Genomic DNA, 27,156 nt, shown 5'->3' with positions numbered 1-27,156 from the left:
TGAAGTTTAGAATTTAGACTCTGATTTGAATTTATATAAATTTAAATTATACAATATAAATTTATATTGAATTCTTCATGATAGATACAAATTCAAATTAAAAAAATGAAATCCATCCTATCTCGAAATTGGGGAAAAAAATAACTTTAAGGCGATGGAATGTTTGTGTGAAGATGGAATTTCAAGCAATGATATTATTCATTAATTTATAAAATCAAATTACAACTATGATATGCATCTCATACGATTAATCACAACTGAAGAACATTAATTAAGAGTAGTTCACAATTAACAATCCATCCATGACCCAACATGCATGCAGGCACGCACTTACGCAATCACCATCTTCTTCTTCCTCATCATCAAGTAGTGCTGCACCTCTCTGAAACCCTAACCTTCAAACCATGTTTCATATGCAGCACAACAGAGATCCGTGGAGAAATGGGATGACCCTCCACCACCTTCACCTCATAATTACACAGAATCGCCGTCGCTATGATCTTCAGCTGCACGAACGACATCTCCTTCCCTATGCAGCTCCTCGGCCCGGCGTTGAATGCCAGAAACTTATACGATGGCTCGTGCCTTACCCCTCCCTTCTCCGACACCCACCGCTCTGGCCTAAACTCCGAGCAGTCCTTTCCCCATATCTCCTCCATCCTCCCCATCGAGTACGACGACAGCAGTACCTTCGTATCCGGTCCCACCCGGTGCCCGCTCGGAAGCGTGTCCGGCTGAACCGGAGACTTGTGCTGCAGCGGTATCGGTGGGTACAGCCGTAGCGATTCGCAAATCGCTGCGTGCAGGTACACCAGTTTGTTCACCTCCTCTTCTTTTAGAACCCGCCATTTTTCACCACTTTTCCTCTCCTGTTGACCTAAATTCTTCTCAATCTCTTCTCGGATCTTCTTCTCCACGGAAGGGTTCGTTGCGACCAGCCAGATGAACCAGCTCATGGCTGCAGTTATAGTGCCTCTCCCCGCGCCGAGCAGATTAAACGCTGTGTCTCGCACGAACTTATCTGACTTCCTCAAAACGCGCGTTTGCTTGTCGTCTCCTTGGGCCTCCTCAATGCAAGCGGTTAAAAGATCGGTATCGGCGCAATTATCGCCATCATTGTGTTTCGCTCTCCTCCGTAATTCTTCTCGCTTCGCCGAGATGCGCTCGATCAGGAACCGATCGAACACCGCCCAGGCCGAGCTCAACTTCTTTTCTTCTCCGACCTGGAGCCACTTCTGCAGCTGCCAGTAGAACTCTGGCTTGAGGTGGCGGTAGAGCACGGCCTCCTCCATGCAGTTGAACGCCGTCGCATACGAGACCTGCGGCAGCTCCGGAGAGAGGCAGCCGGGGTCAAAACCTAGAATTATGGAGCAGTTGTTGTCGAAGCTGAACCGCTGGAGCAGCTCCTGCATGTCCACCTCAGTGCCGAGCTCCGAGAAGTGGCGGAGCACGGGGAGGAGCCGCTGCTCGACATTCCGGCGCGTGGTTGTCACGAGGAAGCGCTGGAATTTGTCGTGTTTGAGGAGCGAGTGGGTGAACTTGCGCTGGAACTTCCACCAATCGTTGTCGGAGTTGAAAATGCCGTCGCCGAAGGGTTCGAATATGCGTTTGAACTCGGGGCCACGTTCGAAGTTGATGTAGTGTTTGCTGAGGATGTGGTGGACATTGGCGGGGTCGACAGTGATGAGCATGTCCATGTTCGCGAGCCAGGGGCCCTTATAGTGAAACGTGAAACCGCTGAGTTTCATGAGGTGGGTGGCGTAGTCGTGGATGTGGTGGGCGTGGTGAAGGAGACCCGGGAGCATGCCGACGAGGGGCCAGTCGGTCATCGGAGAGCCCTTGCTCCGGCGCTGGCTGTAGAAGAGGAGGATGAAGAGCAGGGCTAGGAATAGCTCTGCGACTATGACTCCAATGGTGGCCATTGTTTTTGGCACTTGCGTTCCTAGCTAGTTCTAATCTTAAGTGGGTTTTTGTAATATGAAAAGCGCCAGGTGGGCCCCGACCCATGGTATTTGGGCCGGACACTTGTAACTCTCCAAGTAGCAACCACGAAAATCATTCTGGAAAAAAAAATGAGTCTAGCCAAAGGATCATTTATTTAAAAGTGAGCTCTAGTTTGAATCGAGTTTTAAGTTTCTTTTTTTATTTGAATTTGACTCATTTAGCAATATATAATTCGAGTTCGCTTCGAATTCGACTCGAGTAAAACTCATTTCATGTTAATATACAAGTCAAACTCACGTTCAAGCTGAAGTTTAACTTGACTAAAGCTTGTTTCAAAGTAGTAAACAAATTTAATCATTAAACTCATTAAATTAATTAATAATTAATCAAGATGATTAGAAAAATATTTTTGAAAGTTAAAATCAATATATGAGATTAAATTGATTTAGTTCATAAGTTTAATATCGAGTCATTTCATGAACCATTAACAAACCAGTAAAGAAGCTAGTAAATGAGTCAATAAATAAGTATGCTCATGAGTTAGCACAACGAGCTACTAAACAAGTTTGCTTGCGAACCTAACAAGTTGAGTATGACTCAACTTGAGTTTTACTCATTTACTTTCCATGGGATATATCCCTTAATGTGTTTGTGTGTCTATTTCCTAAATTCTAAACATGCTAAAAATAGATTGTCCTATTTAAATAGCTAATATTAATGAATGTAAGATTCATTTGTCATATGTTTAATATTTAAAATACAGATATTCAAATACATGGAGAGACAAATCTCTTATATATATAATTTTCCAATGAGGATTAGGTAGCTGCTTCTCATGTTTAGCATGGTTGTTTTGAACCACTAAGTAATTAATATAATGTTAAAGAAGAAAGATTTGCAGTACCAGTGCATTAATTAATTTATAGTTAATTACAGGCACGAGAGACTACTGTAGTCAATTTTGGCTTAGGTTCCTCTTCCATCAAAGTACATGTAGAGGGATCAGCTAGTAATGGTTGGGCTGTGGCTTAGGCTCCTCTTCCATCAAAGTACATGTAGAGGGACCAACTAGTAATGGTTGGGGCAGGTTGGTTGCAACTGTTGGGTGTGGGTATCCCTTTATGTGGAAAAATTCATTCAACCACTTAAGCTCAGTTTCTTTAGGCCTTTTTTTACACCTAATTTAAGTAAAGAAAATTAAGATTGGCAGTGTAAAATTCTATTAGAAAAGTGAGAAAAAGTGTGCGGCAAAAAGAGGAAGAAGCAGAAGAGAAATTTTGGATTTCTTCAATCTATAGTGTGCAGTTTTAATCAACCGACGTTTGGAGGGTCATTTGCGGTCTAATCGAGCTAATTTTTTATTCGTATGTAGAGGACTCATAGACACTGATTTTGAATGGTCAGATCGGTCATCCAAATATTTAAGCATCATATATCGGCTTTTGAACAAGAACCACGTTGATAAAATTTGAGTTTTTGCTATAGTGTGGAGTTTTGATCAACTGACGATTGGAGGGTCATTTGTGGTCTAATCGAGCTAATTTTTTATTCGTATATAGAGGACTCACAGACACTGATTTTGAACGGTCAGATCGATCATTCAAATAATTTAGCATTATATATCGGCTTTTGAACAAGAACCACATTGATAAAATTTGAGTTTTTGCTGTAGTGTGGAGTTTTGATCAACTGACGATTGGAGGGTCATCTGTGGTCCAATCGAGCGGATTTGTTGTTAGTAGATAGAAGACTCATAGACGCTGATTTTGATCTGTCGGATTGGTCGTTCAAGCACTATATCATCATATATCGGGTTTGAAAAGTAACCACGTTTTTTGTGAAATTCTCAACTTTCGCTCTTTGATTTTAAGATCTCTTGTTATAAACTAAAAATTAGAGTTATATACTCATTGTGATAGTTGAAAATTGTGATCTTATACCCACACTTTTATCATAGTAAAATTTTTTAGTGGACTCTCAAGTCTCGTAGTTTTTACCCTTTGATTTGAAAGGGTTTTCCTTGTAAAATTGTATGTCATTTGATTGATATTTGTGATTATTTTTCTTGCTGATTTTGTGCTGCTGAAAATATATTTTTTTATACCATTGTCATATCATAAGAACTAATTTTATTAATTGAAAAATAAAGAACTTTCGATTGTACTTTTGTGATTTTTCGATAAGTCTCATTGCTTTCCAATAGCAATGAGCTCTTGGGCTAAGATGCCATGATATATTCATTCGCTCCGTTTCTATTTAAAGGAGGCTCCGACCTCTAACTAGACAGAGAAAGTGAGAGTCAAGAATTCTCTTATAAGAATTTTTTTATAGGAATTTCATGTATTTTTCTTATTCTTGTAAACCTTTTTCTTTTGTTAAATAATATTTCTCTTAGTGTGTTCTTATTAAATATTGTTCCCTTATTCTGCATTGATCCTACACCAAGTACCCTAGAGCCATGGCAGCTTGACCATTGACCCTAAATTGCAAGGATGTCTTCTGAGCCCTCCTCTTAATTGGACGATTGCCCTATCCACCACGCCATAAGTGGAAAGGACACCAACTACAAATATTAAATGCTTGAGCAGGTTTAAGTTTAACCCTAGAGATAACCACAAGCAGCCAGTTGGCAGCGGCTCCACTTGTGTATACGAGGGAAATCTCATGTCATGAAATGCTAAAACGACGTCGACCAGCATGCATGGAAGTTCATTGCGTCCAATTATAGAAGATATATACGTCCACAAATTATTCTATATATTATTTCTGTGATTAACTACAAGCTACTCATACCATGGAAAAAGATGGACGTACTGGATTATCAGTAGTGATCCATTAAGACCAACTTTGATCCCGATCGCACGATGAACACAAAAGTGAAATTAAAATAATTATAATTAATGACGATTTTAGATCCGCCATTAAAAAATTTAAGATTGACTTTAATTGTGATGATTTTCAAATTGATCGCTACTAATTAATTATTAGTATTAAAAAATAATTGATCATTATTATGCAACAATAATGATGGATCCTGAAGTGTCATTAAAAACTTTAACATTAATATTAATATTAATATTAATAGTGACAACTTTTAGATTGATTACTATTAATTTATTATTAGAAGTAAAGATTTTGTTAGCTTTTAGCAAGAGGTATTACTTGCAGTTGGCGATCTATCACTATTCTAATTTTAATTTTAATAATGATGATTTTTGAATTGGTCATTACTAGTTTATTATTAGTAGTGATAATTTCCTTAGTCACTAGTAATTAACATTAGTGATGATTTTGACTCTATCTCCAATATTACATTATAAGTGACAAATACTAATCTCTCACTACAAGTCTTTGAAGAAAAATCTTACCATGGACTTTGAACTTACTAGTGACAACATAGTTTGGGTTACTAATATTCTATTCTTAGTGACAAATTGCATATGGGTAACTAATAGTACACCATTAGTAATGGTTATTGAACCGTAGGGGTGGCAAAATGGGTTAACAGACCGGGTTCGGACAGGTCATAAACGGGTGGAGGTTAAACTTGTTCGGGTTTGGGTTGACCCGTTTATTAATGGGTGACTACTATGTAAACTCAAAGCCGTCCATTTAATAAACTGGTTATCGTTTAAAATATATAATTTATTTATTTTTAAAATTTTAAACATTTTATATAAAATGACATTTAAAAAAAAAAAACACTCCTTCATTTTATTTTTAAACGGGTCATAAACAAATCACCCGCCGAGTAACCCAATCCAAACCCACCTAACCCATTTAATAAATGGGTCGAATTCGGGTTGATCCGTTTATAAATGGATCAACTTGTATTAAATCCAAACTCGATTTAAAAAGAAGAATCATGAATCACCCGTCGACCTTCAACCCATTTTATTCCCCCTACCGATCTATCATAAAAAAATTTTAATAAATATTATTTTGTGACAAAAATTTAGCTAGTTCTAGAAAATGACAACAACCAAAAACCTTTAATGAGAGAAGAATGAAAACTTTCCTATGTACATGGTCATGTGACTGGTTTATATAATTAATGGATTTAAAAGTCATTCATATGCCATCAAATCAATTTCAATATTAAGTCAAGTCTCTCAAAGACAATTTGATTTGATAAGCTATTGGATTAGGTTTCAAATTCGAGATCAAACATGTATTTAAATACATACGTCTTTAATAATAAATTGAAAGATTATGTGTCTTCAAGGTGGTTGTTCTTTAATTTGAATATGCATACATATAATTAATTATTATGAATTAAATCATTTATTTTATATTACTTATAACTAAAATTAAAATAAAAAATGCCTATTTAAAATATAATTAAAATAAGAATATGTATAATTTTTTCAAAAATTTTGAAAATAATAAAAGTAATTTTAAAAATACTTTTACCATTTTTCAATTATCTATATGAAGCCAAACCAAAGCCTAGCCCAAAAACGATGAAAAGCAAGGCTAGGCCTGTCGGCCCACGTGTTGGTTTTTCATGCCAGACATCGAGAAGTTGACTATCCATCGAATGGTCCATTAATAGCAATATTAGCGGCCCAAAAAAAAATTTTCTTTTTCTCTTTTTCTTGGACAGACCTTTTTTGTAGTATTCTAATTAGACACACGAGGATAATCTCATTAACGTAGGTTACGCCTCTATGTTGAGTTGAAAAATTATTCAAGAGTGAAGAACAAGAGAGTAGGGTTATAAACTCTTTTTTTTTTTTATCTCTTTGAAGAACTATGTTTGCATTGCAACTTGCACTTTTGATGTCGAACATTTTCTAAATAATTATAGATAAGGAAGCAATAGTTGACGTTACAACTTTTCAAACTCAATCCTTTTTTAGTCATGGGGCCAATTTGAAATAAGGGTGAAAGATACTGAACCCTCTTAAAATTTGACCAAAAAAAAAAAACAAATGAACTTAACTTGAGGTTTCAAAAATATCACAGACCACCTCTCAGACTTGCTAAAAAAAAAAAAAATACAAATCTCCTCTCAAAAGATTTGTCTTTCTATAAAATACAAAGGGAGATTTGTGTTTTTTTGACAAACTTTAAGTAAAGTCTTTGAAATTTTTGAAATTTTAGGAAAAGTCCTAAAAATTTTGAAACCTTTTGAAAAAAAAAAAAAAAGTCAATGTCTTTCTGTCAAACTTCATGAGAGGTTTGTGTCTTTTATCCTTGAGATAATTACTATATCACCCTCTCACAAAGAAAATACCATTCAAAAGAAAATTTAAAAAACAAAGATTTGCAAAAACAAAATAACATAGGTTGAAGTGAAAGGACTAGTTAAAAAATAGTTAAGATTGTTAAATTAATATATTCTTAGTGGAATAAATTTAGAGGATTAATTGTCTTATTTTCATTATTAAAAATGCATCCTATATACAATAATTAGTCTTTCTTTTAAGAGATAAAGGTCTTTAAATAAATTTTTATTTTTAAAAAAATTAATATAATAATAAATATTTTTTGTTCCTCTTTTCTCTTCCTTTTACCTCAAATTAAATTCTCCATATGGACGGATCTTTTTAATGTATTTTTTCTTTTTAAATTATCCAAACAATGCCTAGTAGGGACCCTTTTCTTCGTGCACTTTTCAGGCTTTGCATGTCCCCTTAACTATTAACTGTCTCATCTTCAATTCTTCGTGCACTTTTTCAGATGATTAATTTTGTGGCAGCTTGAATTCATTGATATGAAGAGGTTGGGAGATGGGCTCCCCCTAGTTGTGGGTCCTACATGATACTCACTTTTTGATTGGCATCCCTTCTACATCCTCAATTAATTTTATAAATACAAAAAGCATGATTTTTGTACGGTGTTATAGGGCCCATCAAGCCGAAACTAAAACAAACATGTAAAACACAATCGTGTAATAATATTGCTATTCACAAATTTATCATATAAGATTTAAATCCAACTCGATGTTTGTAACTATTAGTAAAATTTTTTATAAGTTTTTAAAAAATTATATAATATTTATGATTTTTGAATACTCGATTGATCCACTAAAATAGTGGACTCGCTCTTGTACCTTTCTTTACTTAAATATCAAAGTATTATCTTAAATAAAAAGTTGTAATCTTCGAAACAACTTCTCTTGAGATTTTCAAAAATATTACAGACCTCTCTTAAAATTTGTTAAAAAAAAAAATACAAAGCTTCCATAAAAAATCTTTTATTTTTTTGCAAAATATAAGGAAAAATTTGTATCTTTTGGCAAACCTTAGAGAAGGTCTCTGTAATTCTTGAAATTTCATGAATATTTTTAAATTTTTTAAAACTTTAGAGAGGTTCATTGTCTCTTTGTCAAACCTCGGGGGAGGTTAGTGTCTTTTCCCCAAACTTTGAGTCCAACTCGGATTTAGTGTTGGACTTTTATATAAATTTTTTCTTTCTGGGTTAAGATGCATTTGTGGTTTGATAAATTAGAAGACTTTCTCGTGCATTTATCTTTTTAAGGTGTCATTTGGTTTACAAAATCCAAAATGCTCCCTAAACAATTGAATGATTTACTCTTGATCATGCATGGTTAAGGATATGAGCTTCAAGCTAATAAGAATCACTAGTGTATTTTGTGTTTAGTTTGGGTCCAAAACTAATGAACTTTTAAATTCAAACTTTCAATTGAATTCAACCTAGTCTAATAGTTTTTTTTTTTTTTTTGGTCCCAAAGCACAAAATCAAATTCAAACTACTCAATATAATAATTACTTGAGATCTCTTTTTACTTATTTATTCTTTTATTCTTCTTCTTCTTTTGCCTTTTTTCTTTTCTATCCTTTTAGAGTTTGACCTAATATTACATCTGTTGTGATATGTAACTCATATACTGAGTGGAATGCATGCACAAAGAGAAAACATGGTGAAAATCAAGATGCTGATGTCAGCAGGGGAAACCGTCGATGATAGCCTTGTAACCATTAACGATTTGGTCCAGTTTCAGAGAGACTTTACTCTTTGTTTGAAATCGTTGACAGCTTGACTCGGGAATCCAGCGTAGATTTTCAAATTTTGAATAGGGACGTTAAGTTTGTTGAGATTTAGAGGGAAAACTTTCGGGAACTTTATATATACGTTACTTATTATGTATTTGTAATAGGGTTTGTGTCTTTGACACAAGATAGTAAAAAATCGTTGCTGATTGCTCCCATAAATGTAAATATTATCGAACCACGTATTTCTTTGTGTTTTTGTTACTGTTTTTATATAATTTGCGTGATTGTGATGTTTATGTACTATACACTATTGAATACTACTACATTATATGATCCTATTATTTCGCTATGCATTCGGTTTTACACATCAACACCCTTATCCCATCCAACCACTAAACCCATAGTTAGTACAGCCACATGGATCTATCACTTTCCTGCATTTACATTTTCTACCAACTTAGTATGAACATTTCAAGGCCCATTGAAGGAGTACTGCATATTAATGGGCTCAACCCCACAAGGAGTAATAAGTCCTACTCTGGCTTGTCAACTTCTAGCATTCAGTCGCCAGCTATCAAATGGTTGAACCATCAATACCTACAAGACCATCAACAACAAATATGCATTCCTTAATTTTCAAATTGAAGGAAAAATGAGGTTCTTTTTACTTATTTATTTATTTTTTATTTTTTTTCACTAAAAGTTATCAAAGCCCTAGGAAAAAAAATGCCGAGCTTATTAAAAATGAAATGTTAATCTCATATTTCAAGATCAAGAGATGAACCATGAGTTGAAAGTCACATTTAGCTTATTTATAATTGAAGTTCATATTTCTCTGCTCGTGAACAACTAATTAACTCAGTTGGTAAAGGTTTGTAAGTTCGATTATTTTGCATTAATGAACTATATAAATGCCTCTTTTAAGTTTGTTCATTAAACAAGTTAGGTTTTGCCTAAAATTAAAGTTGACTCATTTGGACTCATGTAATGCCTATCTACAGCTTCATTTGCTCACTTTTATAACTTCAAATTACGTCCTTTTAAATGTTCTTAGGTGCACTCGTTCAAAGATTTAAATAAAGGTGAATATAACGATGTCAATTTACACCCCCATTTAGTCAGACTTTTAGATTTTTATTTTTTCACTTCTTTTCCAATCCCTAAATTTTCAAATCAACAAATCTGATCTTACCTCTTTACAGTGAATAACAAGAGTTAAGACATAAGAGCTCCAAGGAAGTTTATTTTGTACTATGACAAGTACGATAAAAGAACTTGGACCACCCTAATAATACAAGTATATATCTACCTCACAAGTTTGACAAAGAAATTTATTTTTAACCTAAAATGAATCACATATCGCAACAACAAACTTAATTAAATAAGTGTATTCAATCTTAACTTAAGTTTTGCTTGATGACTTCTATAGTTTTATGAAAATTTTAATTAATTCTACTCCAACTCATTTGATACCTTAATGAATTGGCTTGAATAACTATTTTCATGGTATAAATGAGTTTGAAATGCATGATAAAAAGTACCTCAATATGGTTGTGCCTGCCCATAAATGATAACACACAAAAGAAGATAGGTACCAGAGAGAGCCATTAAAAAAATTGTAAATATTATTATTGCAGCTCCCTAGCCGTATGAAGGAGACCCATGAAAGTAAAAGGCTGCTACCATGCATGCACTTTTCCCTTTTTGATTTATGAGTGAGTATTAAACCCACATCTACCCATTTCACTATTGCCGCTGGCATCTTCCTATACAAAAATTATGTATATATATGTGTATATATTGTTGCTGTCGAAAATTGAATGATTTTTGTGAATCGTCCTTCAACTACGATTGGAGCGACGTTCGTGCAGAGCGAGGGGTGTCCCGAGGTGGATGAAATAAAAAGTGATTTTGATTTTCGTAAAAAATAGATGATAGTGGAGTCACCACTTACCTTTTTGAGTGTGGTTAGAACACGTGATTACTACTTAATTAAGGGTAGAATCGGTCTATATTATTAAAGTAGGGATCAGGAGTTCGGTTACGTGAGGGGGAAGGTATTAGCACCTCCTACACACCTTATCTACGAATGGTACCTAATTAATTGAAAATTATCCCTCAAATTAACTTTAATACCCTTTTAAATTACTCCCTTCGAAAATTTGTAAAAATACACATACACATACAAAATACTAACCTACACAAATATTTACATAATATACATATTCCCTCATAACTAAGGCATACAATACTCCAAAGAGCCCATGCCTCCTTTTGAAATCATAGGGAAACAAAAATTGAGAAAATATTGTATAAAAATAGACTCCCGAAATTTTGAAATTTTGTAGGGTTTTTTAGTATGAAATAATATTTTATAATATTTGGGGACGTTTTGAACTAATTTTGAATAAAAACAAAGTTTAGTCCTCAAAAACATTTTTTTCTAATTTTTCAGTAATTTTTCTAAATTTTTTAATAATTTTTTTATGACTTTTCATGTTTTCCCAAATTTTAAAACGATTAAATAATATAATACAAAAAAAATGAAATAACGAAAAATGAGTCAAAAATATTTTTATAATTTTCTTCTAATTTTTTTGAATTTTTTATAAACTTTCTGATTTTTTATGATTTTTCTTGAATTTTTGCTGAATTATTAAATGCTTAAATAATATAGTTCAATAAATAAAATAGGAAAACAGTTTGAGGCCAATTCAGGTGAGGCATGCTGGTTCAGTGGGGAACTGAGTCAAACCACGTGTTGGCCAACGAGTGGATGGATCAAAAGTGACCTAATGCCTAACGCAGCAATATCATGGTCGTCACTGGGAGACTATGATCAGATGGTTGAAGAGCGACCACGTGAGGCGTTGAAGGCGTGGTAGGTGGGGCGCCTGGTGTCGATGGTCAAGGGGAATGTGGCATGATCTGTGTCGTTCCAAGAAAACACAAATCCTACGGCTAGGGGGGAAACAAACATGGATTAGTGATGTGGGGAGATCCTCGTCGTCCTAAGAGAGCACACATCGTGCGGTTTAGAGAGAGCTATGTAGCCTCAACCCACGTGGAGGTGAACACTCCATGTGTCACATACCAATGGAAGATGAAACGCTACGTGTCGCCATCCTACGATTCCTGGGTTTGAGATATTTAAACTGAAATTTTTCTCTCTCCCCTCATTTTCATTCGCTCGTTCTCTCAAAGCCCCTCTCTTCCCTTCTCTCTTCCTTCTCCCTCCTTTCTATTCTCTGCTACTTCTCGAAACCCTAGCTTGTGCCAAAGCTCCCTTCCTCACTTTCCTTTCTTCTCTACAACTTACCTTCTAAAAAAACAATGAGCGACTCAGTACTTATATATAAACTTGAGGTGAAAACCATAGTTTCTGCGTCTTCCCTCTCCACTCGTTCTCTATGAGAGAGAGAGAGAGAGAGGAGAGAGAGGAGAGGTAGAGAGAGAGAGGAGAGAGAGAGCGCGAGAGAGCGAGAGAGCGAGAGAGAGAGCGAGAGAGAGATGCGAGAGCAGAGAAGAGCGTAGCCGAAGCGCGCGCGCGAGAGATCGAGCTCGCTCGAGATAGAGCGATATAGAGGAGAGAGACTCTCGCTCTCTCTCTCTAAGGAAGATCGCGGGGCGAGGAGCTAGCTCTCGCTCTCTATCTATCTACTCTCTCTCTCTCTCTCTCTCTCTCTCTCTCTCTTCTTCCTCTTACCTCCCTCTCTGTAACTCTCTTTGCAAACCTAAACGAAACCTTAAGGTATCTGATCCTTATGCATTCCCCAATCTACTCTAACCTGCAACCAAAGCTTCATCTCTTTCTGAAGCTTCCTTATCCCTTTTTGTTTCCCTCTCTGCCCTTTAGATTCGAAACCCTAACTCACATTTTCTCCCTTCTCTTCTCCAAAACCCTTCGAGCAAAACTTGAAACCCAAGTTTCTCTTCCTTACCAATGTAGAGACCTAGTGAATTATAACAATTAAATAATAAAAGAAATGAGAGAAAAATGAAATTTTAAAAGGGGTCACAGCAGGATCTTGTCGATGAACACGAAGCGTTCGTAAATGAAGCAGTTTATTGGGATCGTCGATGGGGACACGTGTCTCATCAATGAGGAATTACTAAGAGGGCTATTTTAGGGCTTGAAATTCGTCGATGAAGGTTATGAGTTCATTGACAAACTGTGTTCTTGGCCTCGTCGACGAAGTGATGTGTCTCGTTGACGAAGTCAGGAGTATAAATAGCTCAAACTCGGGTTTTCGGTGAGATTTCTGCATGCAACTTTTCTCTCTCTCTCTCTCTCTCTCTCAAAAATCGTCCTCCACCCCTTTTTTCTTTAATTCCAGCCCTGTTCTTTGCCGGTTCAACGATTAGACGCTGCTACGTCACTCTTGGGAAGATTCTCTTCACATCTGCTGGAGTGATTTGTAGGTCAAGCCAACTTGAAAACCATCCTAAAAATTTGGGTAAGTTAGTTAATTTCAGTTTTATTGGGTATTTGGTATTTCTGGACTGAGGAAAATAAGTTAGGGAAGATAATACTAAAGTTTTGTTGGGAAAAATATCAATTTCAGGGTGTTGTGCTGTGAACACTACAAGTGTAAGATTGGGTGTTTTGTGGGCTTCTCAATAAGCCAGGCAAGGGGATAAACTAAGTCAGAATTTTACATGAAATTATTTATTATTCAACAGCAATAAATTTTAGGAAAATATGCATATTGTATAATTATGTTTGGGAAAATAATGTTATGAAGAGGGATATGATTTAAATGTGCTATCAAAAATTATGATTTTGGAACAGATTTTACATTCAAGAGATTACCTATTTCTGTGTGTCATGAGTTTAAATTTTCATATAATTATGTATATTAGAATAGAATGTTTTTCCCATATCGAGCATGATATGATAGTTTTCAAGGCAATTATGAAATAATACATGTTGACTCTATAAGTCCAATCTTGTTTGGACTCATGCATATCATAAAAATCTTTTAGGGGTTATTCCTTGACTTAGAGACTCTATTTAAAACTCTGGAAAATTTTTTATGAAGAAGCAAAGTAAGAAAGCAAAAATGGTTTTTGAAAACAAAATTAAAAAAAAAAATCTAAAGTTGGACTACCTAAACGACTGAGGATCACCCTCAGACGTCTGAAGATGCAACTTCTGACAATTGAAGTTTTACTTTAGACGTCTGAAGAATTTCCTCAAAAAGACTAAAGAATTAGTTTAGTCATATGAAAAATTAATTATGAAACACAGAATAGGTAGAACACCTTCAGACGTATGAACCTTCAAGTTCAGTCGTCTAAACTAGGAATTCAGAAGACCGAACCCATAGTTCAGTCGTCTGACCCAATGTCCAGACCTTAATTTTCAGTACTTTAAGGAACATCAGACGTCTGAACCCGAATCTTCAGTCATCTGAACCTGCGGGAAGTTTAAAAATCTTATCTTTAGCAAGAGAACACACGGGTTATACACTTCATCAAATTGATCCAACAGTCAAAACTTATCCTAAGGTCGAGATTACATATATAATTAACCTCTAAACCTTAGTGCCTCAACCTTTGGCATGAACACACTACTGAACTCTTGTTTGGGATTTCAAAGCATATACGTCAAATCTGAGCTAAGGCTACAGTGATTTTCAAAAGGCATTCTAGCGATTGTTATGCATTCAACTTGGCATTGAGGTTTGGTAAATCGATCTATTTGTTACTACTTATTCTCAAAGAGTTTTTTCATCTCAAAAATTTATCATTGAATATTATTTGAGAGATTGATCTTAAGTGTACTTTTATATATATATATATATATATATATTGATTTGAAAAGATCAATACTTGAGAAAAGTTTTGCCAATGGTTGAATATTTTTTATTCAAGTGTTTATTCATTTAAAGACTCGATATTTTCAATATTACAAAACCACTTGATTAAATATCCTAAGAGTTCATAAATATATATATATATATATATATATATATATATTATTAAGGTATATTTTATGTAAAATATTATATTAGGTTTTTTATCTTTGGAACACATATTATATATATATATATATATATATATATATATATATATTCATATAAAAAAATCATATTGTGTTTTAGATATTTGGAACAAAACTGATCGATCTAGATTTTTGGAGCAAAACTGAATTACATATTTGTGTTAAGATCATTTGGTTGGATTCAATATTTGAAGCGGAATGGTCATATTCTTTTAAACCAAAGATTATTCAGAGATTTTATTGATCACATTACATAGACTCATTGAGCTTCAAGTTTTTATCATATGAATATGTGTTAGGAATTTCTATTGTACTCAGCAGCTTGTGTAGAAGCATTATTGAGTTTTTGCAGAACATTGTAATCATGGTTCGGGTTGTAAATCGGGTGAGGAGGAAGTTGTGCCTCTTGTAAGCAGCAGATTGTAAGAGAAGTTCCGTCTCGGTTAGGATATGCATACTTACATGCTTGAGATACCTTACTAATTGAAATACTTGAGACTCGACATCTTTGTGTGAACTTAGTAGCTGAATATCTTGTGATACAAAGATTACTTGTTTGACACTCTCACGTATGCATTACATTGATAAAAAATACTTTTGAGAGTTGAACCATCTAGACCACACTAAGCTTACATATTGAATCATATTGTGGTGTATGTTATTGCGCGCATTTGGGTACATGTCTACTTTACACCAAAGTACAATCACTATACCATTTGATTGTAATATACATCTATTGTATTTTTAGGCACGAGCCTGAAGAGGGAGACTAGCCTTGAAATAGTCCCGGATTGGCTTAGACCCGGTTAGGAAAGTTAGGTGCGTCGTCTTATTAAGGCGTGTAGGTTGAGGTCAGCCCCGCTAATTCACCTGGTTAAGGTTGAGGTCAGCCATGTGCTAATTGACCTGGTTGTAATTGGTGTTGCACCACCCTTAAGTGAGCTATTAGTGGAATCCTTGGGCTTGCGAGTTAGAAGCGGGGACGTATGCACAATTGGCCGAACCCCGATAACATATCGTGTGCCTTGTTTATATTTTTGTACTTTATATTTACCGCACATGTATGTTATGGTGTGAATGATGCTTGATTTAATTTACACATCATATTTATCTACGCATTTGGAAATAGCATACACAGACCCTAGGTTGTATATATATATTATTGTTGGATATATTAACCTAGGAGAAAGAGTTTAAATTTCCAATTCACCCCCCCTCTTGGGAATACACCAATTCTAACACTCCTTGTCGACGAGACTCTGCACTTCATTGCTGAGAACTATAAAGACTTCGTCGACGAACTCTAGTTTCGTCGGCAAAGCTTACTTAATTACCAATTTACCCCTTTCTTAATTAATTAATTTCCTATATCACGGTTCAGGTTCTTACACTGTGGATGGTGAGAATTCTCTGTGAGCTAGTGGGGATCAAGGATGGTAATGGAGATGTGTCCTGGGAGTCGGGTTGGCCAAACGTCCAACTGATGCACAAAAGCCGTGTCCGCATCTAGCCTTTACCCTAATCAGGGAGACCTAGGGATGGAGAACGCTGATCCGTAGGTTTGGTGCCGCCCCAGAAGGTTCGAAGGTCTCATTGGTGACTGGAGTTCTTATGTAATAACAAAAAAAAAAAACTCACAAAATGGTTTTTCTAAAAGAAAAAAAATGTTTTTACATTTATATCCTTGTAATAAAGGATATAACTAAAGGTAATAAGGAGTAAAGGGGCGAAACTTCAAAGTAATTTAGGGGAAAGTAATGTTTCGAATCATTTTGAACATCAAAAGACAAGCATTGCACATCGAACCGTACTCGACATTAAAATGCGTGCATCGTACATCGAATCGTACCAACATCGAAAAACATGCATCGTACGTCAAATCGTAAATCGAACCATACCTGACATCAGGAACACGTTCATCGTACATCAGATCATACCCAACATCGAAATACGGTATATAACTCCTTCAAATTTAAAAGATACCCAACATTGAATTCAAGGGCTCATTCTACTCTTATTTTAAGAACTAAATTTTAGGTGTAACACTCTATATGAACTGATTGATTGATTGATTGGGCAAGTGTTATTTGGTGATTTAAATTCATTAAGGAGTATTTATTGAGGTGTCTCCCTTACCTTTTCCTTAAAAAAGTGACTTAAAAAAAGTTTTTTTTATTTTTTTTGCAATAACTGTTTATGTGCAAACCAAATAGTATTTTATTTTTGCACAAATATCTATTTTAAGTCTTAACTAATATACCTACTTTTTAAGGTTGGGATGAACTGTATTAGTTGCAACTTAAGTGTTTGGGACAGCATTTAAATTTAAAAATGTTTCGTACTCTTAATTGCATCCTACCTTGGAGGACACCGAACGCAGTGATATGAGTCAACTCAAGCCCAAGCTTGGGCCCACAAATCACAATTTTATTAAGCCCATCATTGGATGAGGTTGGGCCCAAGTCAGTATTCTTTTATTTTTCCCATGTTGGGCCCTTTGGGATGGATGGGCTTGTAACCACACTTAAGCCAGGCCCACATAGTTTCTCTCAATTTGGGCTCAATTGAGATGGGTCTATTAGTTCCAAAGCTTGATAACAAACTATTGTTTAGTAAGGGGTCATTTGGTATTACTGTAAACAATTAGAGAATTAAAAATTAGAAATAAACTAAAACTTAGAAAATAAAAACTAAAAACTAGAAACCAACAACCTATTTGGTTAAGATTTATAAAACTAATAAAAATTAAAAACTTAATTAACAAATGCACATTTTCATCTTTAAACAAAAATATTATAATAAAAAATTACTATAATAAAAATAAAATTTATTATAATTATTTGAATTAATCGTTCTACTTTCAAATTTTACTTTTGAATAAAAATTTTATTGGACATGACAGCTAAAAAATAGTAAAAATATTTTGTAATTGGCTTTACTTTTATTTTTAAAATTTATGTTTATTTTTATTTTAATTATATTTTAATTCATATGATCATTTGTTTTTTATTTTAAATTAAAAGTGTATAAAATAAATAATTTAATCTAAAAAATTTATTTTTGAATATTAAATGTTTTGCTAAAACAACTGAAAACCATAAAATTTGATTTTTTTGGTTTTTGGTAAACATTTGAAAATCAACAATAGAAATAGAAAACTGACAAAAGAAACAAATGCAATTTTATAATCTATTTTTTCATTATGGAGAAATAGAAAATAGAAAATAGAAAATAGAAAATAACAACAATACCAAACCGACTCTAATGATTTGGTATTTAAATTTTTTTCATTAAAGTTGAAGAATTGAGAGAATCACTACAAAAAATAAGATTATTAGTGAAGGATCAAAACCGTTACTAATAATCACAAAACCGTCACTAATAGTATTAGTGATGGTTTTATAGGTATTAGTGACAGTTTTGAATTAGTTGCTATACCTACCGTTACTAATAACTATTAGTGTTGAATTTTAGAAGCGTCACTAATAATAGAGTATTAGTGACGGATTACGACCGTCACTAAAACCCTAATAGCATCACTATAGATTTTACATTGACTCGACTCAAAATCGTTACTAATAATAGAATATTGGTGACGAATTTCAAAACTGTCACTAATAGTAGAATATTAATGAAGGTTTCAAAACCGTCACTAATAGTACAATATTAGTGGCGATTTTAAAATCATCACTAATAACATATTATTAATGACGAATTTGAAACTTTCACTAATACTTACTATTAGTGACACTTTTAAAATTTGTCACAAATACTTACTATTAGTGACGATTTTGAAACTTTTACTAATACTGACAACAATTACTAGTGACGATTTTAAAATTGTCACTAATAATTTAGAATAAATAATTCTTTTTAAAATATTAATTCCTATAAAAATCTGTAATTATATTTTTTGCATATTTAAACCGTAATTACTAAAAAATTCATAAATTATTCAAAATTCTAATTCAAATTAAAATACAAAAATTCCCTCTGTTCAACTAACAAAAAAAATCAAATTCAAATTCAAATACAAATACATTATACAAATTCAAATTGAAATACAGAAATTTCATCTGTTCAAATAATAAGAAAAATACAAAAAAAAAATCAAAAGTTGCATCCGACTGTAGTGCATAACATCGTGCTGATGTTATGTCAACCGCAAACCCTTCAAATCAAGAATTATAAAATAAAAAAAAATCAGTATACAATTTTTGAACATATGTGTATACGTACTATTAAGTATCAATGATTTGATAGCAAAATAATCGGACATAGTTAAAAAAAAAAAAAAATGATACAATTTTAAATAGTTAAGTTTTATCAGTTTAGAAAAATTTTGACAACATTTCATCTGTAAATAGGACATTTTCCATAGAGATATGCTCCAGACTTGGTGTTTACACTAAACAGTTTACAATAATTCAACCAGTAATGAATTTTATGAGTGCACAAAACCTTCATATAATCAGCATTACACACTGTAATGTGTTCATGCATCCTACAAACAATCTATATCATAATATAGTTCGATGAAAAAATAGAATGTGATGTTCATGGTTTACATGACTTCCTTAGGACTCAAAAACAACTATAATAATCAACTAATGCAAATGAGTCCATGATTGATAGTATTTTCATTTAACATATGTAAAAGTAAATTTAGAAATGGAGTTCAAAATTCATTTGAATTTTACTCATCCTTTCAAAAATGTTTTAACATTCAGCACACTATAATCATTCTTACAAATATGGTATATGACTTTGATTATTTTTAGGAAAAATTTAACAAATTTTTGACAACATGTCGTATGTAAATAGACCATTTCCCAAACTTACAAGTCACAAAAGCATGCAAATCACAATACTATTGCATCATATAGATGCTTAATGTACTCAAGACAACCTTAGGACTCAAAAATAAAGACAATGATATGCATGAAAGTCTATAGGATTATGTTTTTCAAAATTATAGAAGTTTAGAAAAATTTTGACAGCATTTCGTCTATAAATAGAACATTTTCCATAAAGATATGCTCTAGACCTAGTTATTTATACTAAACAGTTCACAATAATCCTCTTAGTAATGAATTTTATGAGTGTGCAAGACCTTCATATAACCAGCATTACATAATGTAATGTGTTCATGCATCCCACAAACAATCTATATCAGAATATAGTTTTATGAAAAAATAGAATGCGATGTTCATGATTCACATGGCTTCCTTAGGACTCAAAAATAATTATAATAATCAAATAATGCAAATGAGTTCTTGATTAATAGAATTTTCACTTAACATATGCAAAAGTAAATTTAGAAATGAAGTTCAAAATTTATTTGAACTTCACTCATCCTTTCAAAAATATTTTAATATTTAGCATACTATAATCATTCTCATAAATATAGTATATGACTTTGATTATTTTTAGGAAAAATTTAACAAATTTTCAGTAGCATGCCGTCTGTAAATAGACTATTTCCCAAACCTGCCAGTCACAAAAGCATGCAAATCACAAGACTATGGCATCATACAGATGCTCAATGTGGTCAAGACAACCTTAAGACTTAAAAATAAAGACAATGATACGCATGAAAGTGCATACAAGAATGCTGCATTTACATTGCAGTCAATCGCTCAAATTCCTTCGTCATAGACATTATAAATTTCGGTAGCATCTCTCTGACTCTCCAAGTACATGAGATGGGGGAAGTGAATATGTTGTTAGTTTTTCATCACTAACACATTTTCATGACACCCCACTACAAAGTTATTGATTTTCAAGGCACGTAAAGTTTATACCTTGAAGTTTGACCTTTCATGTTATTTATTTTGTTCATGTACATCTTATTCTACTAGTTTTGTCTACACGAGGACACGCGAACTCTATTTTTATCATGTACCCCTTGCACGTATTCATCCAAAAACCTATCCCGCTACTTCACAATTTCTCCATCAAGCATGCAGATGCTTTGAACTCAACCAGCAAGCAATATCCTAATGATGTAGGAAATTTATAGAAAGCATAAGGATGAAATTCAATTATTCATTTATTCACTCATCCTTTCAAAATATACAGGACATTGTAATCATTTGAGCACACATTTTAATGACTGTAGTCATGTATAAGATTTCTAACGACAATTCGACAGCATGCCGTCAGTAAATAGACCATTTCCCAAACCTACAAATCACAAAAATAATAAAAATACGATTCATTTGAATCCTTAAGATAGTTAAATTTAGGCTAACTCACTAAGGATGGAGCTCAGCTCCCCTGTGTGTTCTCATGCGTTCAATCCAAACATGCAACAACCTAAGCAATTATCAGCATGCAGTTCCTAAGATTCTGCATTAGCCATGCAAATGATGTTCAGTTCAAGCATGCAATTCAGTATAGTTCAATAATAGTATATACTAAAATATAAACCATCTATCAAATAAATTCAAGCATTCAATACATTATGGATAGTAAATGTAGTGATGACCTCACAAAAGCATATAAGCATAAATAAGATGAGATTGTGAGTGCATTTAAGTTATAGAACTATGAAATTACAAAGGGAGATACTCCCAGGCAAATAGTAGTTGGCTGGCAAAATGACTTGATCTTGTGATGTCGTGGAGGCAAGAATTTGGATATACTAAAGTACTAATACAAATTTTCTAACTAAAGGTTAGTTGATTGTGTTGTTAGGGACCTGATGGGGTAAATATGATGTTGATTTATTTTAGATGAATCCATCATTTAGGTTAATTAACTGGATTAACCGAAAAAAATTTATTAAAGAATCTTGTTAGCTGAACTGATCTGAAATTCCATATTAACCAAACCCAAAACCAACTGAATTGAGTTTTGGTTAAATCGATTAACCTATTTAATATTTTAATATAGAACATATACATAATATATATAAAATATATATAATTTTTTATAATTATATTTAAAGAGATTTGTAATTCTCTCTTTTAATTTCATACTTTGGTGTGAAATACTATGTCTTTACAAACCCATCTAAAATATTAATCCTCCAGCAGATTTATATGTGCATATAATTGGTTATTGGTTAATTTTGTATTGTAAGAATATCATACTACTAACATGAGCCATCATGCATGTTAAAGGAGCATAATATTCGTTGTTAAATGATACCCCAACACCCATGCTAGCAGAGTATTGATACATTTGACAAGATAATTCCCCATTGGCCACAAAAAATCGCAAAAGGGAAAAAATTATAATACATTGGAAGATAGAAATGATGAAAGAAACAAAAGACTTCTTTGGTACAAACCTGAGCAAATAGATGGAAATATCTACAAGTAGCCTACGTAGAATTTTCTTTGGTTGTAAGCAAATAACACATAACAAACACTTTGTCAGGTTGAGAGAAAAAAAATGCACAAGCACCGGGAATGGGTTTATTAAAGTGGGAACCTATGTTGCAGAAGGAAAAAAAAGACTCCTGCTAGAATGAAAAGCATACTTCAATTATAGGATAACTGATCAGTAGACAACTCAAATTTGTTCCAAGGAAAAAGAAAAGAAAGAAAGGAACAATGATAGAAAAGAAGAGAGTTCAAACAAAAAAACTGCAAAGATAATGACTCGCAGTTAATGGATTTTTAAATATGAGACAACTAAAGGCTTAAGATGATCAGGTATTACCTCAAGATTCTTCAATTCAAGCTCAGGTTTATGTGCCAAGCACAAGTTTCCAAATGTTTCAGAGGGACCACTAGTTCCACTTAACCTTTACAAATACAGATTTAGGAATCAGAGCAGAATAATCTAGCTAATCTTCCTCTTAAACTAAGAGTAGAACAAAGTAATCTCAAAAGTGAACAGCAGAGAATGAATCTTACAGATCTCCATCGAGGCACAAAGCAAAGTTTCCACCCCCACCGAATGCAATTAAGTCATTCAAGCACAAATAGAAATATCTATTTGCGCCTTCCCTATCTAAATTCAACGACATGATTTTTTATTTTTGTAATGGCACCCACTCTTAAAAAAAACATTCAGAAGTCAGAAAAGATAAAGCATACTTTAGAGACTATTATGTGTTCACCAATTCATCTCTTAGCCTCAGTAATTAATTTCAGCTTAACTCATCTTTCCTAGAAAGGATACATATTTAAATATGCAGATGCTATGTTTACCTGTTGGTGTAAACAACCTTGGTCAACCGTATATGGTTGTAAATACGAATGTTTGGTTTGTACCCTATGACAAAACATTTTGGTCAATTAATGGTTCAGTCAGCAGGCTTCAAATTTGAAAGGCTGTGTGTGTGTGTTTGTGTGTGTGTGTGTGAGAGAGAGAGAGAGAGAGAGAGCAATAAAATAAGAGGGCTACTCGTAGACATTCAGCCATTAGATTGAGCTGAATGTGGTAATGATTAAACACTCCCCCTCATGTTTGAGTACTTAATTCCTTAAATAACGAGAGTAGGTTTCGGATTAAATGGGAGACTTTGAGGCTATAATGGCTATCTAATACCATAAAAAATGAACTTGATCATATAGCTAACCCAGTTAGATTGAGGTGCAATAATTGTCCAAATATACCCAAGTCTACAACATAAATGCTACCAATTAATAATTTCACATAGCCACATAAGTAGGAGAAATTATACAGGGACCTCTCCACCCACATGTCCATCCTTACTAAAAATGGATCCCTCTTTCGTATTAATGAATATAAGACTAATATCACAGGTCCTGTATAATTTCTCCATAAATAGAAGGAAAGAGCTGCAAACACATTTTACAGATCCAAACCAAATGTATTATCGCAAATCCCATCCAAAGTTGACCACAAAAACAGAAATAATAACTCCAACCAGCGTCGACAAGGTCGAAACCAAGACAACAAATTATCAAATCCAAACCTGGCAGGGTATAAAACTTTTAGAAAATGAAATCAGAGAGGATCGAACTTAACTACCTGTCCAAGAACTGCTGGTCCACAACCACAGAAATGTCGAGGAGGGGATTGCCCATTCCCAAAAAAACTCCCTCGGTCACCATTCCACCAGCTGAAGGAGAATCGAGAGCCAGAGGTCAAGCAATCCGCAGAGAGAGAGAGAGAGAGAGAGAGAGAGAGAGAGAGAGAGAGAGAGATGAAACAGACTTAGATCTGAGGGATGTTTATACCATGAGAGAGCCACCAACCCCCATTGATTCACCAACTTACAGTTGAAAATCATAAGGGGTTCAGACTTCTGGTCCACTGTGAAGATGATGACAGGGAGGGGCCGCGGGGCATAATCATTTAGACAGAGGTTTGCGACGGCGACGGCGACGGCGAGGGGCTGCAACGGCGGCGGGCGAAGGGCTGTGACGGTGTGCGGCGATGGGCGAGGGGCAGCGACGAACGACTACGGCGAGGGGCTGGGGCTGAGATGGAGAGAGGAGGATTAGGAGGGGAGGAGGGAAACAAAACAGGGAAAGGAAGGAGGATGGGGAGGTAGGGGTGAGAATAATTTGGTGAAAACCGAATTAACCGATCGAAATTGGTCGGTTTGATTCGGGTAAAAAACTTGGTTCGATCGGTTCGGTTGAAATTTTACAAAAATTTGGTTAATCGGTTTCGATTCGGTTAACAATCAAAAATAATTCGGTTAACCGATTAACCGAATTATTAATTAATTAATTAAATTTTAAGTATAAATTATAAATATATTTATTTTTTATTATGAACATGGATATACTTTATGGAAATTAATGTTGTCGTTGAAGGGGATGACGACGCCGACAATAAATTTTTTCAACGAAATTTTTTTCATTTTTTTATTTTTCAATGTTTCAATAATAACAAAAACATCGCCTTTTTTTTTTATTTCCACTTAATTTGCACAGACCTAGAACAAATAAATAAATAAAATTTATTACACCTCAAAATAAATAAGCCTATGTGATAGAGTAAATGCATTAACACAATTATTAAAATAAATTAGTTATGAAATTTTTATTTAATGTATAATTGAATAAATTCGGTTAAAATCGGTTAACTGAATTACCCGAATTGGTAATTCGGTCGGGTTCGGTTCAGTGTGATTCAGTAATTCGGTTGATTCGGTTAACAGCATTATTTAACCGAATTTTTCGGTTAATTCAGTTAATTACCCGAATTTGGCCGAACCGACCGTTTGCTCACCCCTATCGGGAGGGGAGGAGTGGGAAACAGATAGGAAAATGAGAGAAATAAGGGAGATTGGGGGAAACCCAAGCAGCGTGAGTAAATATATTTATAGGTATTAGTGACGAATCTAAACCGTCACTAATATCCTATTATTCATGACGAATGGTGTTAACTAAATATTTTTTATATTTTTTTTTAGTAAAAACACTATTAGTGACAAATCTAAACCGTCTCTAATACCATATTATTAGTGACAAGAGATTCGTCACTAATAGTATTAAATAAATTATTTTTATATTTTTTAAAATAAAAACACTATTAGTGACGAATCTAAACCGTCACTAATACACCATAATTAGTAATGAATCTCCTCATTCGTCACTAATAGTGTTAACTAAATTATTTTTACATTTTTTTAAAATAAAAATACTATTAGTGACGAATCTAAACCGTCACTAATACCCAATTATTAGTGACGAGTCTTCCCAACCATCCCTAATAGTTTTAACTATATTATTTTTACATTTTTTTTAAATAAAAAAACACTATTAATGATGAATCTAAACCGTCACTAAAATACCATATTATTAGTGACGAATCTCCCTAACCGTCACTAATAATATTAACTTTTTTATTTTTATTTATTAATAAATACTATTAGCGACGCTTACTTAATCGTCACTAATAAGTACTTTTAGTGACGGATTGAATTTGTCACGAACAGCCCTTAATCATCGCTAATATTTTCTTAGAATAATTTCCGCCCGAAAAATGGTTTCCTGCGATAGTTTGAGCGGGAAAACCGATTTTTGGTGATGAAAGTACTAGTGACGATTTTAAAACTGTCACTAATAGTGTTGTATTAGTGACGATTGTTGAAACTGTCGCTAATACCCACTTTTAGTGACGAAATTGAATTCGTCACTAATAATTTCGTCACTAAAAATCTTTTTTTTTTGTGGTAAATATTTGAAAAATTAAAATTCTATTTATTTATACTTGTATTCTCTTAATTGTAATTTGTTTTAACTTGTAAAATTCAAAGAATATTAAAGGTATGGCACAAATGAACTAAAACTAGGATTGGAAACAAAGGAAGATCAAATCAACCTTTGTAGTCAAACGCAATCAATTGCCTCACAAAGGGTGGCAAATTGGTCTAGACAGAAGTTAGAGGCAATCGATCAAGCCTTGAAGGCGATTTAACGATCTGCTAAGTTTTACATGCAGCAGTAAGTATTTTCTCTTTAGTGGCTAATAAGCGGTTGACTGGGCCCAGTAAATGACTGATTGGCCTAACCAACCTTTTGCATAAGGGATAGCAAGTAACTACTTTACTCAAAATGTTATATATATTTCTTCCAAAGCCTAAAAAACGTTACATCATGTATCTATATTAAATTTCTAAGCACTCAAACTTTTAATTCTCTTTAAATCTTTCTTGTACCCTAAATTGCTCTCTTTTGAGACAAACATCAAAAACTCGTTCGCCATAATTGTTGGAGATGTGACTCATATTTGAGTGGAACGCATGCACCGAGGAAAGTATAGTGATGCAAAGAACAAGGAGGCTAGTTGCAGGATCAAACCGTCGATGGATTGGTTGACGGTATGAGAGATGGTTTGCTCTCGGTATCAAGCCGTCAACGATTTTGGTCTGTAGCACGAACAGCTCTCGGCATCAAACCATCGACGGTTTCATGAGAGACAGTTTGCTCTCAATATCAAACCATCGACAATTTTAGTCTACAAGAGGAACAGCTCTCGGCATCAAATTATCGACGATTTGCTTGAAACCGTTGACGATTTTGTTCGGCGCAAGTCACGGATTTTTGAATTGGTGATCATACGTATTTTTACGCATAGGGTTAGTATTTACACTATAAATTTTAACCCTAGATTTAAGCTTGATGTAAGCTTCACATGTGATAGTGAAAAATAGCTGCTTGCTCCCGTAGATGTAGGCAAATTTCCGAACCACGTAAATTCTTGCGTCTTTGATTTTGTTTGCTTTCATTATTCTTATTGTGAGTGATTGCTTGTTCTGTATATTCATCATTGAGTGCTTGCATTACTTGTTCTAGTTTTATTCAA

General features: G+C 33.9%; 1 protein-coding gene and 1 long non-coding RNA gene across 3 annotated transcripts; both read right to left on the bottom strand.

Annotated features, from left to right (window-relative positions):
• Positions 1-362: 362 nt before the first annotated feature.
• LOC131167527 (alkane hydroxylase MAH1-like) lies at positions 363-1,922 on the bottom strand. The gene has a single exon (XM_058126331.1). The coding sequence runs from the start codon at positions 1,920-1,922 to the stop codon at positions 363-365; it is 1,560 nt and encodes a 519-aa protein (XP_057982314.1).
• Positions 1,923-18,845: 16,923 nt separating this feature from the next.
• LOC131168529 (uncharacterized) lies at positions 18,846-24,373 on the bottom strand. 2 transcript variants are annotated; one of them, XR_009140322.1, is made up of 3 exons: positions 24,075-24,373; positions 23,866-23,956; positions 18,846-19,084 (listed from the first exon to the last, which is right to left on the bottom strand). It is a non-coding gene; the product is annotated as an uncharacterized LOC131168529 (long non-coding RNA). The 2 variants fall into 2 exon arrangements; XR_009140323.1 differs by lacking the exon at positions 18,846-19,084 and adding an exon at positions 20,944-21,099.
• Between the last annotated feature and the right edge of the window lie 2,783 nt (positions 24,374-27,156).

This window comes from Malania oleifera, chromosome 11 (genome assembly GCF_029873635.1).
Source record: "Malania oleifera isolate guangnan ecotype guangnan chromosome 11, ASM2987363v1, whole genome shotgun sequence".
Classification (NCBI taxonomy): Eukaryota; Viridiplantae; Streptophyta; class Magnoliopsida; order Santalales; family Ximeniaceae; genus Malania; species Malania oleifera.
Note: the sequence above shows the minus strand (reverse complement) of the source record. Positions and strands in the feature narration are given on the sequence as shown.

Coding starts and splice junctions, on each gene's coding strand:
- LOC131167527 (XM_058126331.1), bottom strand. CDS start 1,922: ATGGCCACCATTGGAGTCATAGTCGCAGAGCTATTCCTAGCCCTGCTC.